General features: G+C 50.1%; 1 protein-coding gene across 3 annotated transcripts in view; it reads right to left on the bottom strand.

The window, feature by feature from the left end:
- EFCAB2 (EF-hand calcium binding domain 2) overlaps positions 1-12974 on the bottom strand; it is a 162951-nt gene that overhangs the window by 102017 nt on the left and 47960 nt on the right. For all 3 annotated transcript variants that reach the window (XM_030936135.1, XM_010353287.2, XM_030936134.1), the window contains exon 3: positions 6726-6810. In XM_030936135.1, the coding sequence (XP_030791995.1) occupies positions 6726-6810 (85 nt within the window). The remainder of the gene's footprint in view (positions 1-6725; positions 6811-12974) is intronic.

Raw genomic sequence — 12974 nt, 5'->3', positions numbered from 1 at the left:
CTGAGACAGGAGGACCGCTTGATCTCAGGATTTCAAGGCCAGCCTGGGCAACATAAACAGAGCTTGTCTCTAAAATAAAATATGTATTTTAAAGTTCTTATGAGAGTTTTGTTACATATAACATAACATTGCTCATCCAGATTAAACAGAGGCAAAACAAGTCTGAGTTATTTACTTTAAAAACAAAATGGGGCTGGGCACCGTGGCTCACGTCTGTAATTCCAGCACTTTGGGAGGCTGAGGCAGGCAGATGACTTAAGGCCAGGAGTTGAAGACTAGCCTGGGCAACATAGCGAGACCCTGTCTCTACTGAAAACACAAAAATTAGATGGGCGCAGTTGCAGGCACCTGTAATCCCAGCTATTTGGGAGGCTGAGGCAGGAGAATCGCTTGAACCCAGGAGGCAGAGGTTACAATGAGCTGAGATCGGGCCACTACACTCCAGCTTAAGCCAGACAGTGAGACTCCATCTCAAAATAATAATAATACGAACTATATGTATATAAAGTAGAAAAATTATAATAGCTAATACTGTTCTTAGCTTTAAATCCCAAGCTAATATTGTTCTAAGAGCTTTAAAAATATCCACTCACAAGAGTGGTTCTCAAACTTTTTGGTCTCAGAACTCCTTTCACAAACTATCAAAAATTATCAAGGCACTCAAAGCATTTATGTTTGTGTGAGTTATATGGATCTGTATTTATTATCATTTTAGAAATTAAACCTTACATTTTAAAAATATGTATTTATTTGGAAATCATAAATCAACTCTTATGTTTACATAAATAATTTTTATTTTTTTAAACTATATTTTCCAAAACAAAAAGTATATTGAGAAGAATGGAATGTTTTACATACATTCACTGTAAATATGTAACGCCTGGCTTCACAGAGGACAGCTGCATTCTCATATCTAGTTCTGTGTTCAATCTGCTGCAAAACTGCATGTCACGTAGCCTTTGAAACACTCCAATACAAGGCCGGGTGCAGTGGCTCATGCCTGTAATCCCAGCACTTTGGGAGGCTGAGGTGGGTGGATCACCTGAGGCCAGGAGTTTGTGACCAGCCTGGCCAATATGGTGAAACCCCATCTCTACTAAAAAACAAAACAAAACAAAACAAAAATTAGCCGGGCGTGGTGACAGGTGCCTGTAATTCCAGCTACTCGGGAGGCTGAGGCAGGAGAAGGGCGTGAACCCAGGAGGTGGAGGTTGCAGTGAGCCAAGATCGCGCCACTGCACTCCAGCCTGCGTGACAAAGAGACTCTGTCTTAAAAAAAAAAGAAAAAGAAAAAGAAAAGAAAAAAAACAGTATATACTTGTGGAAAAAGTGAGAATGAAAAGAACAAATACTCTCTTAAATTTATTATGAAAATAGTTCTGACTTCACAGACCCCTGAAAGGGTCTTGGGAGCACTCTGAGAACTACTTACTTGTACCATGAAACCTCTGAGGCAAATGTACATGGAGGCACAAAGAGAATAACGAAATGACTCGCAGTCACGGAGCTGGGATGGGAAGCCAGGAAGTCTGATTCCAGGCCTCAGGACTGGCCTCCAGAGGCAGAAGGGCAGTAGTAGGGGCCCCGCTCAGAAAGGTTTTGACAGTGGGCTGGTGGCTGCCCAGCATTTGCAATACCAGACTTTCCCTTTATCTGATGCGATAAAATTTCAAATTAAATATTCCAATTTGTGCAAAGCAGAGATAAGGGAAAGGGAGAGTAGCCACCACAAAACTCTAAGACCTAGACCTCTCAAGGGGGCCTAGATCAGCCCTACACAGGAAGTAACACCAAACTTCCACCTGAGGGATGAAGCAGCTAGGGGAGGAGCAGCCAGTACCTGGGGGCTCTCCAGGAACGGCTCTCTCTGTCCTGCCCCCACTGAGCCATTATATATCTCTCCCTCCGTTCAAAGACACTTCTTTCTTTCTTTCTTTCTTTTTTTTTTAGACGGAGTCTCACTCTGTCACCCAGGCTGGAGTGCAATGGTGCCATCTTGGCTCACCGCAACCTCTGCCTTCTGGGTTCAAGTGATTCTTCTGCCTCAGCCTCCCTGGTAGCTGGACTTACAGGCACACGCCACCATGCCTGGCTAATCTGTGTATTTTTAGTAGAGATGGGGTTTCACCATGTTGGCCAGGCTGGTCTCGAACTCCTGACCTCCGGTGATCCACCTGCTTCTGTAGCAGGATGGGTGGCAGACAAAACTCCTCAGACATCGAGTTAAAGACAGAAGGGGTTTATTTGGCCAGGGGCATCGGCAAGACTCCTGTCTCAAGAGCTGAGCGCTCAGAGTGGGCAATTCCTATCCCTTTCAAGAGCTCACAACTCTAAGGGGGTGCATGTGAGAGGGTCGTGATTGATTGAGCAAGCAGCGGGTACGTGACTGGGGGGCTGCATGCACTGGTAATTAGATCTTAGATCGGAATAAAACAAGATAGGGATTTTCACAGTGCACTTTTTTTTTTTTTTTTTTTTTTTTTTGAGGCAGAGTCTCACTCTGTCGCCGGGGCTGGAGTGCAGTGGCCGGATCTCAGCTCACTGCAAGCTCCGCCTCCCGGGTTTAGGCCATTCTCCTGCCTCAGCCTCCCGAGTAGCTGGGACTACAGGCGCCCGCCACTTCGCCCGGCTAGTTTTTTTGTATTTTTAGTAGAGACGGGGTTTCACCGTGTTAGCCAGGATGGTCTCGATCTCCTGACCTCGTGATCCGCCCGTCTCGGCCTCCCAAAGTGCTGGGATTACAGGCTTGAGCCACCGCGCCCGGCCACAGTGCACTTCTATACAATGTGTGTAACCTATAGATGACATAACCGATTAGGTCAGGGGTCGATCTTTAACTACCAGGCCCGGGGTGTGGCGCCAGGCTGTCTGCCTGTAGATTTCACTTCTGCCTTTTAGTTTTTACTTCTTCTTTGGAGGCAGAAACTGGGCATAAGACGATATGAGGGGTGGTCTCCTCCCTTACTTTGGCCTCCCAAAGTGCTGGGATTATAGGCGTGAGGCACTGCACCTGGCCTGAAAAACACTTCTTTACACCACTCAATCCTTGTTTTTTCCCTTTTATTTTTAGTTGACAAATAATTGTACAGATTTCTGAGATATACAGAGTGATACGTCAATGCTTTATACAATGTGTAATGATCAAATCAGGGTAACTGGCATCTCCACCACCTAAAACATTGATCATTTCCTTGTGAACATTCAAAATCCTCTCTTCTATTTTTGGAAAATAAATGAGAGTTAACCAGATTCACCCTCTACAACAGAACTCCTTCCACCAATCCAGCTGTAATTCTGCATCCATTAACCAACCTCCCCCAGTCCCTCCTCCCCATCTTTCCTCTCCTCTGACACACAGCTCTACTTTCTACTTCCAGGAACTCAGTTTTTTTGTTTGTTTGTTTGTTTGTTTTTAGCTCCCACATAGGAGTTAGATCATGCGGTATTTCTCTTTCCGTGCCTGACTTATTTTGGTTAACATAATGTCTCCAGGCTCACTCAGGTTGCCACAAATGACAGGATTTCATTCTTTTTTATGTACTTTCCTCAATTCTTACACAGAATACTGCTCTCAACCCTTAATTAAAATGTTTAAAAAGAAGGATATTAAACTATCAGACATTAAATCATTTTATAAACTGACAACAGTTAATAGAGCATTGAAGGTAAAGTGGTACAGCACATAAGATACGTGCCAAATTAGACCCCTTCTATAAAATGTTGCATATTATAAAGAAGGCCTAACAATTCCAGAAGTAAGTAGAATAAACTGGTGAGTAATTTGAGAAAAAAAAAAAAAAAAAAAAACGTCTATTTAGACCTTCACTTTAATCAGCCAAAATACATTCTCGATAGATCAACCACTTTTACAAACTGAGAAAACGCGCTGGGAAAGGCAAGGCCAGACCTTACTCATCCTGCATTCTCAGAGCCGCCCTTTGGGGGTGCACAAACTGGAAAGTGCCGCCCCCAAAGAAGAAACGAACTTGAGTTCCAACTTTGTTGCTAACCTATTGTGTAATATTGGGCAAGTCTTTTGGCTTCTCCATCCTTACATTTTCTTTTTTGTTTGTTTGCTTTGTTGAGATGGAGTCTCGCTCTGTTGCCCAGACTGGAGTGCAGTGACGCAATCTCAGCTCACTGCAATCTCCACCCCCCAGGTTCAAGAGATTCTAAAGCCTCAGCCTCCCAAGCAGCTGGGACTACAGGCGCCCGCCACCACACCCAGCTAATTTTTTTTTTTTTTTTTTTACTTTTTTTATTTTTAGTAGAGACGAGGTTTCACCATGTTGGGCAGGCTGGTCTCAATTCCTGACCTCAGGTGATCCACCTGCCTCAGCCTCCCAAAGCTTAGTTTCCAATTTATAAAGAGTGGCCGAGTGCAGTGGCTCACACCAGTAATACTAACACTTTGGGAGGCTGAGGAGGGTCTATCACTTGAGGCCAGTAGTTCAAGACCAGCCTGGGCAACGTAGCAACACCCCTGTCACTACAAGAAATAATAATTAGCTGGGTGTGGTAGCAAGTGCCTATAGTCCTAGCTGCTTGGGAGGCTGAGGCATTAGGATCACTTCAGGAGTTCAAGGTCACACACGCTGAATTATGATCAAGCCACTGTAATCCAGCCTGGAGGACAGAGTAAGACTCTATCTTTAAATGAATTTTTAAAAACGAGTGGATGGTAATGATACCAGCAGCATGAGAACATTCATTATAAACTTTAAAGTGCTATACAAATTAACACAGGAATAATGATTAGGAAGCTACATTCATCCATGTTGTTTCTCCTCAAATACACTCAGCATCAATATTTTAATGCTAAAAACAATAACAATGTTCGTAGTAACCATCTTTAACCATAAAGCAGACCCTTTAAGTTGTAAGAACATCCACTTTCCCTCAGGGCCTCGGTAAAGTTATTTTAACTTTCAGTGGAAAAAAGATTCAGCCCATAAACATGTTTACTTTTACTGAATTGGCCCTTTTACCATAAAAGGCCTGGCCTCATTGCTGTTAGGGATCCAGAGGTTTTCTTTTCACTGCTACTGTCAGGAAGCCTGAATGCAGAAGAGGAGCCCTGACGTCTTTAAAGGGTAGGCAGGGGTGGGAGTGTGGGTCATGTAGCATAGCAAGAGACTCGGAGTTAGAAAAACCCTGGTGTGACACGGAGCAAACTATTTACCTTCTCCTTGTCCCGAAACCAGAGATGCCAACCCTTAACCCACAAATAAAAAGATTAAAAGGAGATAGTCCACATGAAGCCTCTAGCACCCAACTGCAGGTAGTGTGTTAGATGGCAAGCCTTAAGCAAATGCTGGTTTCTTTTCTCTCTTTCCCCTCTCTCATAAAGCCATACTTTCCCCGACTTCTCTAACAAGACCTCTGTCCTCTGTCCCCAGGAGAACCCTTCAAGGAGAGGTCTGAGGTCAAGGCACTTGTCATTCATGTGCTTAGTTATTCAAATTGCAGGCCAGGGCTGCCTGCTGCACCCCCTCTCCAACCCTACCACCACCACTAGCACCCTGCCCACTCATTTCCTACTGGGGTACCCACAGGAAGGCCTGGTGTTCCACAGTGTCATTCCCACAGAATGCAATGTGACCAGAGCCACCAGAGCTGTGTGGTGCTGCACCTCTGATGGCACTGGTTTATAAGCCTCAAACGGTTCCTTTCCAGAACCATTTTCAAACCACTTCCCACTGCTGTGCTGGCCTCTTTACTAGGTTCTGGTCTTGAGATTGCAGTCTCATCAAATAACTCTCATTTAGCCTGGCCTCCTGAAAGAATGGTTTCATTGCCTTTCTTTTTTTTTTTTTTTTTTGGAGACAGTCTCGCTCTATCGCCCAGGCTGGAGTGCAGTGGCGTGATCTTGGCTCACTGCAACCTCTGCCTCCCGGGTACAAGTGATTCTTCTGCCTCGGCCTCCAAAGTAGCTGGGATTACAGGCGCCCGCCACCATGCCTGGCTAATTTTTGTATTTTTAGTAGAGATGGAGTTTCACCATGTTGTTCAGGCTGGTCTTGAACTCCTGACCTCAGGCGATCTCCCCACCTTGACCTCCCAAAGTGCTGGGATTACAGGTGTGAGCCACCGCACCCAGCTTCATTGCCTTTCTTTGATGTGTGTGGCACAAACCCTACAATTCTTATTAGCGTCTAATCTCTTCTGTCTTTTAAGGGGTTTTTTGTTTGTTTTGTTTCAGACTCAAGCTGTGTCCTCCATTTCAGACCCACCAGTATTCATGTCTTCTCTTGTCGTTTTATGTTCTTCGGTTTGGGTTCTTTTTGCTATTTTACAGGGGGAGTGTGCCATCGCATAGGCATTATTAACGTTTCCTTGCAATATCCTATTCGTGGCCTTATAATACATCTTTATGTGTTTTACAAAGCAAATGCTGTTCCTTCACTCGACTACTTCCTGAGTGCCAACTATGCGCCAAGCACTAAAACTGAAATACAGTTCGTCTCACTCACAGAGTTTACAATTTATAGGTTGGAACAGGCAATGAGAATACAGTATATTCTTTCTACCAGAGTATGAAGAATAAGAAACAGTACTTATCAAAGCAATAGCTAGCAAAGACCTTTTACAGAGCATGCAAAATAAATACTTAAAACAGCATAAAAAATCCAAGGTACAGTGTAAAAAGAAGAGAAAATAGTTCTCTTGTATCTTATGACTTGTATCAATAATTTAGAAGTGTAACAAAAAAAATATTTCCAAACCTCACATCCACTGTATTATTCGACTCATGGTCAAACACTTCAAATGCTTCCTTGATTTTTTTGTGAAATTCTGCTACTATTATCTCTGCAAAAGACAAAGTAAATAAAAATTATTTTACTTTAGCTTTGAATTGAAAACAAAAAATCTGGCCGGGCACGGTGGCTCAAGCCTGTAATCCCAGCACTTTGGGAGGCCGAGACGGGCGGATCACAAGGTCAGGAAATCGAGACCATCCTGGCTAACCCAGTGAAACCCCGTCTCTACTAAAAAAATATATAAAAAACTAGCCGAGCGAGGTGGTGGGCGCTTGTAGTCCCAGCTACTCGGGAGGCTGAGGCAGGAGAATGGCGTGAACCTGGGAGGCGGAGCTTGCAGTGAGCTGAGATCCGGCCACTGCACTCCAGCCTGGGCGACAGAGCGAGACTCCGTCTCAAAAAAAAAAAAAAGAAAACAAAAATTCTAATAACCAGACTAGCAATCTTAATAAGCAAGCATATGAAGAACTCTTTCCTTATCTTTATGTATCATTTAGCATGTTTAACTTCCTCTGGAGATGTCAAAGGATATATTGTGTTTGTAAACATTTTTTCTGAGGCATAATACACATATGGTAAAGGTGCACTGATCTTAAGTACACAGCTTAATTAAGTGTTTGCATACGCACATACTCATGGAACCACTCCAATCACGGTGATAGAATATTTCCAGCAGCGGCCTCTCTCTCAAGTCCTCTGGGTAGAGTCCTCACCTGAGAGGCACAGTGAATCCAACACAACAGATACTGTTTGCTTATCCCTAGTATTCCCTGCCTACCTTGCCTTATTCTATGCTTGCGGAGTTGCAGAAAGAAAGGCATAAAAACCAACATGACATTTTCTCAAAGAGCTTTCAAACTAGTTTTGGACTATGACTTACATATATGAAACACTCATATATATATTCAATAAATAGTTACCTAGTACTTACTATGTGGTAAGGTTATGGCAAAGAACAAAACAGAAAAAAATCCCTGCCTCTATACAGCTGCTTTTACTGGGAAAGATATATAAGCTCGTAATATTTGATAAAATACATAGTAAGGCAAATGGTGTGAAAAATGGAGGAAGGAATAAACAGGGTAGGGACATGAGGGATGCTGGGTGGGGCGTGGGTGGGGGAGAATGGGTTGATACGGTGGTCTGAGAGAGGCCTACCTCTGCGGTAAGGTGACACTTGGGCAGATACCTGAAGGACGGAAGGAGCCAGCCTTATGAACAACTGCAGAGTTTTCAGGCAGAGAGAACAGTAAGTGCAGAAGAGTAAGAAATAAGATCAGAAAGGTATGAGTCTGAAGGTGAAGAATAGACTGTCAAGAGGCCTTGGCCAGGCACGGTGGCTCACACCTATATTCCCAGCACTTTGGGAGGCCGAGGCGGGTGGATCACCTGAGGTCAGGAGTTCGAGACCAGCCTGGCCAACAGGGTAAAACCCCGTCTCTACTAAAAATACAAAATTAGCCGGGCGTGGTGGCGCATAACTGTCATCCCAGCTACTCCGGAGGCTGAGGCAGGAGAATTGCTCGGATCTGGGAGGCGGAGGTTGCGGTGAGCCGAGATTGCGCCATCGCTCTCCAGCCTGGGCAACAAGAGCAAAACTCCATCTCAAAAAGAAAAAGAAAAAAAAGCCCTGTAGGCTACTTTAAGGATTTTGGCTTTTACTCTGAATGAGATGCGAAGCCGCTGAAGGGTTTTTCCGGGCAGCAAAGTGATGTGGTCTGCTGATCATCACTCTGGCGATTACGACAAGGGTGGAAGCAGAGAGAGCAGGCAGGAGGCCGCCGCAGTACTCCAGGCGGGAGACGTGGGCCAGAATGGTAGCAGTGAAGGTGGTGAGACATGGCAGGATTCTGGATATATTCTTTTTTTTTTTTTGAGATGGAGTCTCTCTCTGTTGCCCAGGTTGGAGTGCAGTGGCTCAATCTCGGCTCACTGCAAGCTCCGCCTCCTGGGTTCAAGCGATTCTCTTGCCTCAGCCTCCTGAGTAGCTGGGCCTACAGGTGCATACCACCACGCCCGGCTTATTTTTTGTATTTTTAGTAGAGACAGGGTTTCACCATGTTGGCCAGGATGGTCTTGATTTCCTGACCTCGTGATCCACCCGCCTCAGCCTCCCAAAGTGCTGGGATTACAGGCGTGAGCCGCCGCGCCCGGCCGATTCTGTATATATTCTAAAGAGCAGAGCCAGCAAGATTTGCTGATATAGAAAGACAAGGGTCAAGGCCAACTCCAAGGTGTTTGGCTGAGTGAAAGAATAAAGGAAAATAATGTAATTAAGTCTTAAAATTGTGCTAAGCATGGGAGCTCATGCCTGCAGTCCTAGCACTTTGATGGGCCCAGGCAGGAGGACCGCTCCAGCTCAGGAGGTCGAGGCTTCAGTGAGCCAGGATCACACTACTGCACGCGAGCCTGGCGACAGAGCTAGACCTTGTCTCAAAGAAAAGAAAAAGGTCTCACGATGTATCAAACAGTAAATACGGTAGGACGCCCAGAAAGAAAGACATTAGGCATGAGTTTAGATAATTATTTCAATTAGAAATGTAATACCACCAAACAGAAAATAGGAAATTTAAAAATCACTCGCATTCTCTTCCCCCAATATAACCACTCATCATTTTGCTGTATTTTCTTCCAATCTTTCTTCATACATATGCTTTTATATATAGCACTGAATACCATTCATTCATTCAACAAATATGTACTGAATAAACACTATACACCAGGTTCTACGTCAGGTACTGTATATACTTTTACAACCATAGAGAAAAAGATAAACCAAAGCTCAGAGAGGCTAAGCACCTTTTGCCCAAGATCACAGACTTATTGAGTGGCAGAGCTGGACTGAACTCAGATCTTCCTCACTTGAACAATCCTGCTCTTCTCCCCCAACACCCCACCCCACCCCACCCCACCCCACCCCACCCCACCTCACTCCACCCCACCCCACCTCACTCCACCCACCTACCTCACCCCACCACACCCCCACCTCACTCCACCCACCCCACCCCACCCACCTCACCCCCCCCAACCCCAACCTCACATCACTCACTCACCCCACCCCACCCCACCTCAACCGTCACCTCAACTCCACCCAACCCCACCTCACTCAACTCCTCTCCACCACCCCACCCCACCCACCTCACTCACCCCCACCCCACCTCACCCCACCTCACGTCCACCACCCACCCCACCTCACCCCACCCCACCTCACTCCACCCCACACCCCCCCACGCCCAGCCTCACTCACCCCACCCCACCCCACCTCACCTCACTCCACCCCCACCCTCACCTCACTTCACCCACCTCACTCACCTCACTCCACCCCACCCCACCCTCACTCCACCCCCCCCAACCTCACTCCACACCCACCCCTCACTCCACCCCACCCCACCCCCACCCCACCCACTCTACCCCCACCCCCACCTCACTCACCTCACTCCACCCCACCCCACCCACCTCACTCCACCCCCCCACCTCACTCCACCCCACCCCCCCTCACCCCACCACCACCTCACTCCACCCACCCCACCCCACCCCACCCCCATCACCCCACCCCCACCCCACCCCACCCCACCTCACCCCACCCCCACCCCACCTCACTCCAACCCCACCCACCCCACCTCACCCACTCCACACCCACCCCACCTCACTCCACCCCACCCACCACCTCACCCACCCCACCACCACCCCCACCTCACTCCCTCCACCCCACCCCACCTCACTCCACCCACCCCACCTCACTCCACCCCACCCCCCCCCCACCTCACCCCCCCCACCCACCCACCTCATCCACCCACCCCACCCACCTCACCCACCCCACCTCACTCCACCCACCCCCCCCACCCCACCTCACCTCACTCCACCCCACCCCACCTCAACTCACCTCACTCCACCCCACCCCACCACCTCACTCCACCCCCCACCCCACCCCACTCCACCCCACCCCCCCCACCCAACCCCAACCTCACCCACCCCACCCCCTCACTCCACCCCCTCCCACCCCACCTCACCTCACTCCACCCCACCTCACTCCAACCCCCACCCCACTCACCCACCCCCACCCCACCCCACCTCACTCCACCCCACCCCACCCCACCTCACTCACTCCACCCCACCCCACCTCACTCACCCACCCCCACCCACCTCACTCCCCCACCTCACCTCACGCCACCCCACCCCACCTCACTCCACCCCACCCCACCCCTCACTCCACCCCACCCCACCCCACCTCACTCCACCCCACCCACCTCACTCCACCCCACCCCACCCCACCTCACGCCAACCCCACCCCACCCCACTCCACCCCCACCCCACCTCACTCCACCCCACCCACCCCACCTCACCTCACCCACCCCACCCCACCTCACTCCACCCCACCCCACCCCACCTCACCTCACTCCACCCCACCCCACTCACCTCAACTCCACACCACCCCACCTCACTCCACCCCACCCTAACCTCACTCCACCCCACCACCACCCACTCACCCACCCTACCTCACTCCACCCCACCCCACTCACCTCACGCCACCCCACCCCACCTCACTCCACCCCACCCCACCCCACCTACTCCACCCCACCCACCCCACCTCACTCCACCCCACCCCACCCCCACCTCACTCCACCCCACCCCACCCCACCTCACCTCACTCCACCCACCCCACCTCACTCCACCCCACCCCACCCCTCACTCCACCCCACCCCACCCCACCTCACCTCACCCCCACCCACCCACCTCACTCCACCCCACCTCACCTCACTCCACCCCACCCACTCACCTCACTCCACCCCACCCCACCTCACTCCACACCACCCACCCTCACTCCACCCCCCACCCACCTCACTCCACCCACCCTCCCTCACTCCACCCCACCCCACTCACCTCACTCCACCCCACCCACCTCACTCCACCCCACCCACCCACCTCACTCCACCCCACCCCACCCCACCTCACTCCACCCCACCCCCCCTCACTCCACCCCACCCCACTCACCTCCTCCACCCACCCCACCTCACTCCACCCACCCCCCCACCCCACCTCATCCACCCCCACCCCACCACACTCCACCCACCACCTCACTCCACCCCACCCCACTCACCGCACTCCACCCCCCCCACTCACCTCACGCCACCCCACCCCCCCCCCCCTCACCCCACCCCACCCCACCCCCTCACTCCCACCCCCCCCACCCACCTCACTCCACACCACCCCACCCACTCCACCCCACCTCACCTCACTCCACCCCACCCCACCCCACCTCACTCCACCCCACCCCACCCCACCACACTCCACCCCACCACCTCACTCCACCCCACCCCCACCACCTCCACCCCACCTCACTCACTCCACCCCACCCCCCCAACCTCACTCCACCCCCCCCACCTCACTCCACCCCCCACCTCACCTCCACCCCACCCCACTCACCTCACTCCACCCCACCCCACCACCTCACTCCACCCCACCCACCCCACTCACTCACCCCACCCCACCTCACTCCACCCCACCCCACCCCACACTCACTCCACCCCACCCACCACACTCCACCCCACCCCCCAACACCCACTCACCCCCACCCACCCACCTCCACCCCACCCCACCCACCTCACCCACCACCCCACCCCACCCCACTCACCCACCCCACCCACCCCCCACCCACCCACTCACCACCCCACCTCACCCCACCCCACCCCACCTCACTCCACCCCACCCACCCCCACCTCACTCCACCCCACCCCACTCACCTCACTCCACCCACCCCACTCACCTCACTCCACCCCACCCCCACTCACCTCACCCCACCCCACCCCACCTCACTCCACCCCACCCCACCCCACCTCCACTCACCCCACCCTCACTCCACCCCACCCCACCCCACCTCACCCCACCTCACTCCACCCCACCCCACCTCACTCCACCTCACTCCACCTCATCCCACCTGTTAGTACTTACAGTATAAAATCTTAACTCCTTAATTACTTCACCTAAATGTTATATTTTTCCAGGTTGCAACATAATTTACACAACCTTCCATTTTTAACAGTACCAAAAGAATATACCACAATTTATTGATATTATTTTTTCTTTATTATAAATAACACAACAATGAACTTTTGCTAATTTAACAACAAAGAATGTTACCTCATTATTTAAATTCACACTGCTTTGATTACAAGTGAATCTCAATAATGATCCATATGTTTGTTTACCATCTCT

The sequence above is a fragment of the Rhinopithecus roxellana genome, chromosome 8, assembly GCF_007565055.1.
Source record: "Rhinopithecus roxellana isolate Shanxi Qingling chromosome 8, ASM756505v1, whole genome shotgun sequence".
Classification (NCBI taxonomy): domain Eukaryota; kingdom Metazoa; phylum Chordata; class Mammalia; order Primates; family Cercopithecidae; genus Rhinopithecus; species Rhinopithecus roxellana.
The sequence above is the reverse complement of the archived record's forward strand: the minus strand, read 5'-3'. Positions and strand labels throughout refer to the sequence as shown.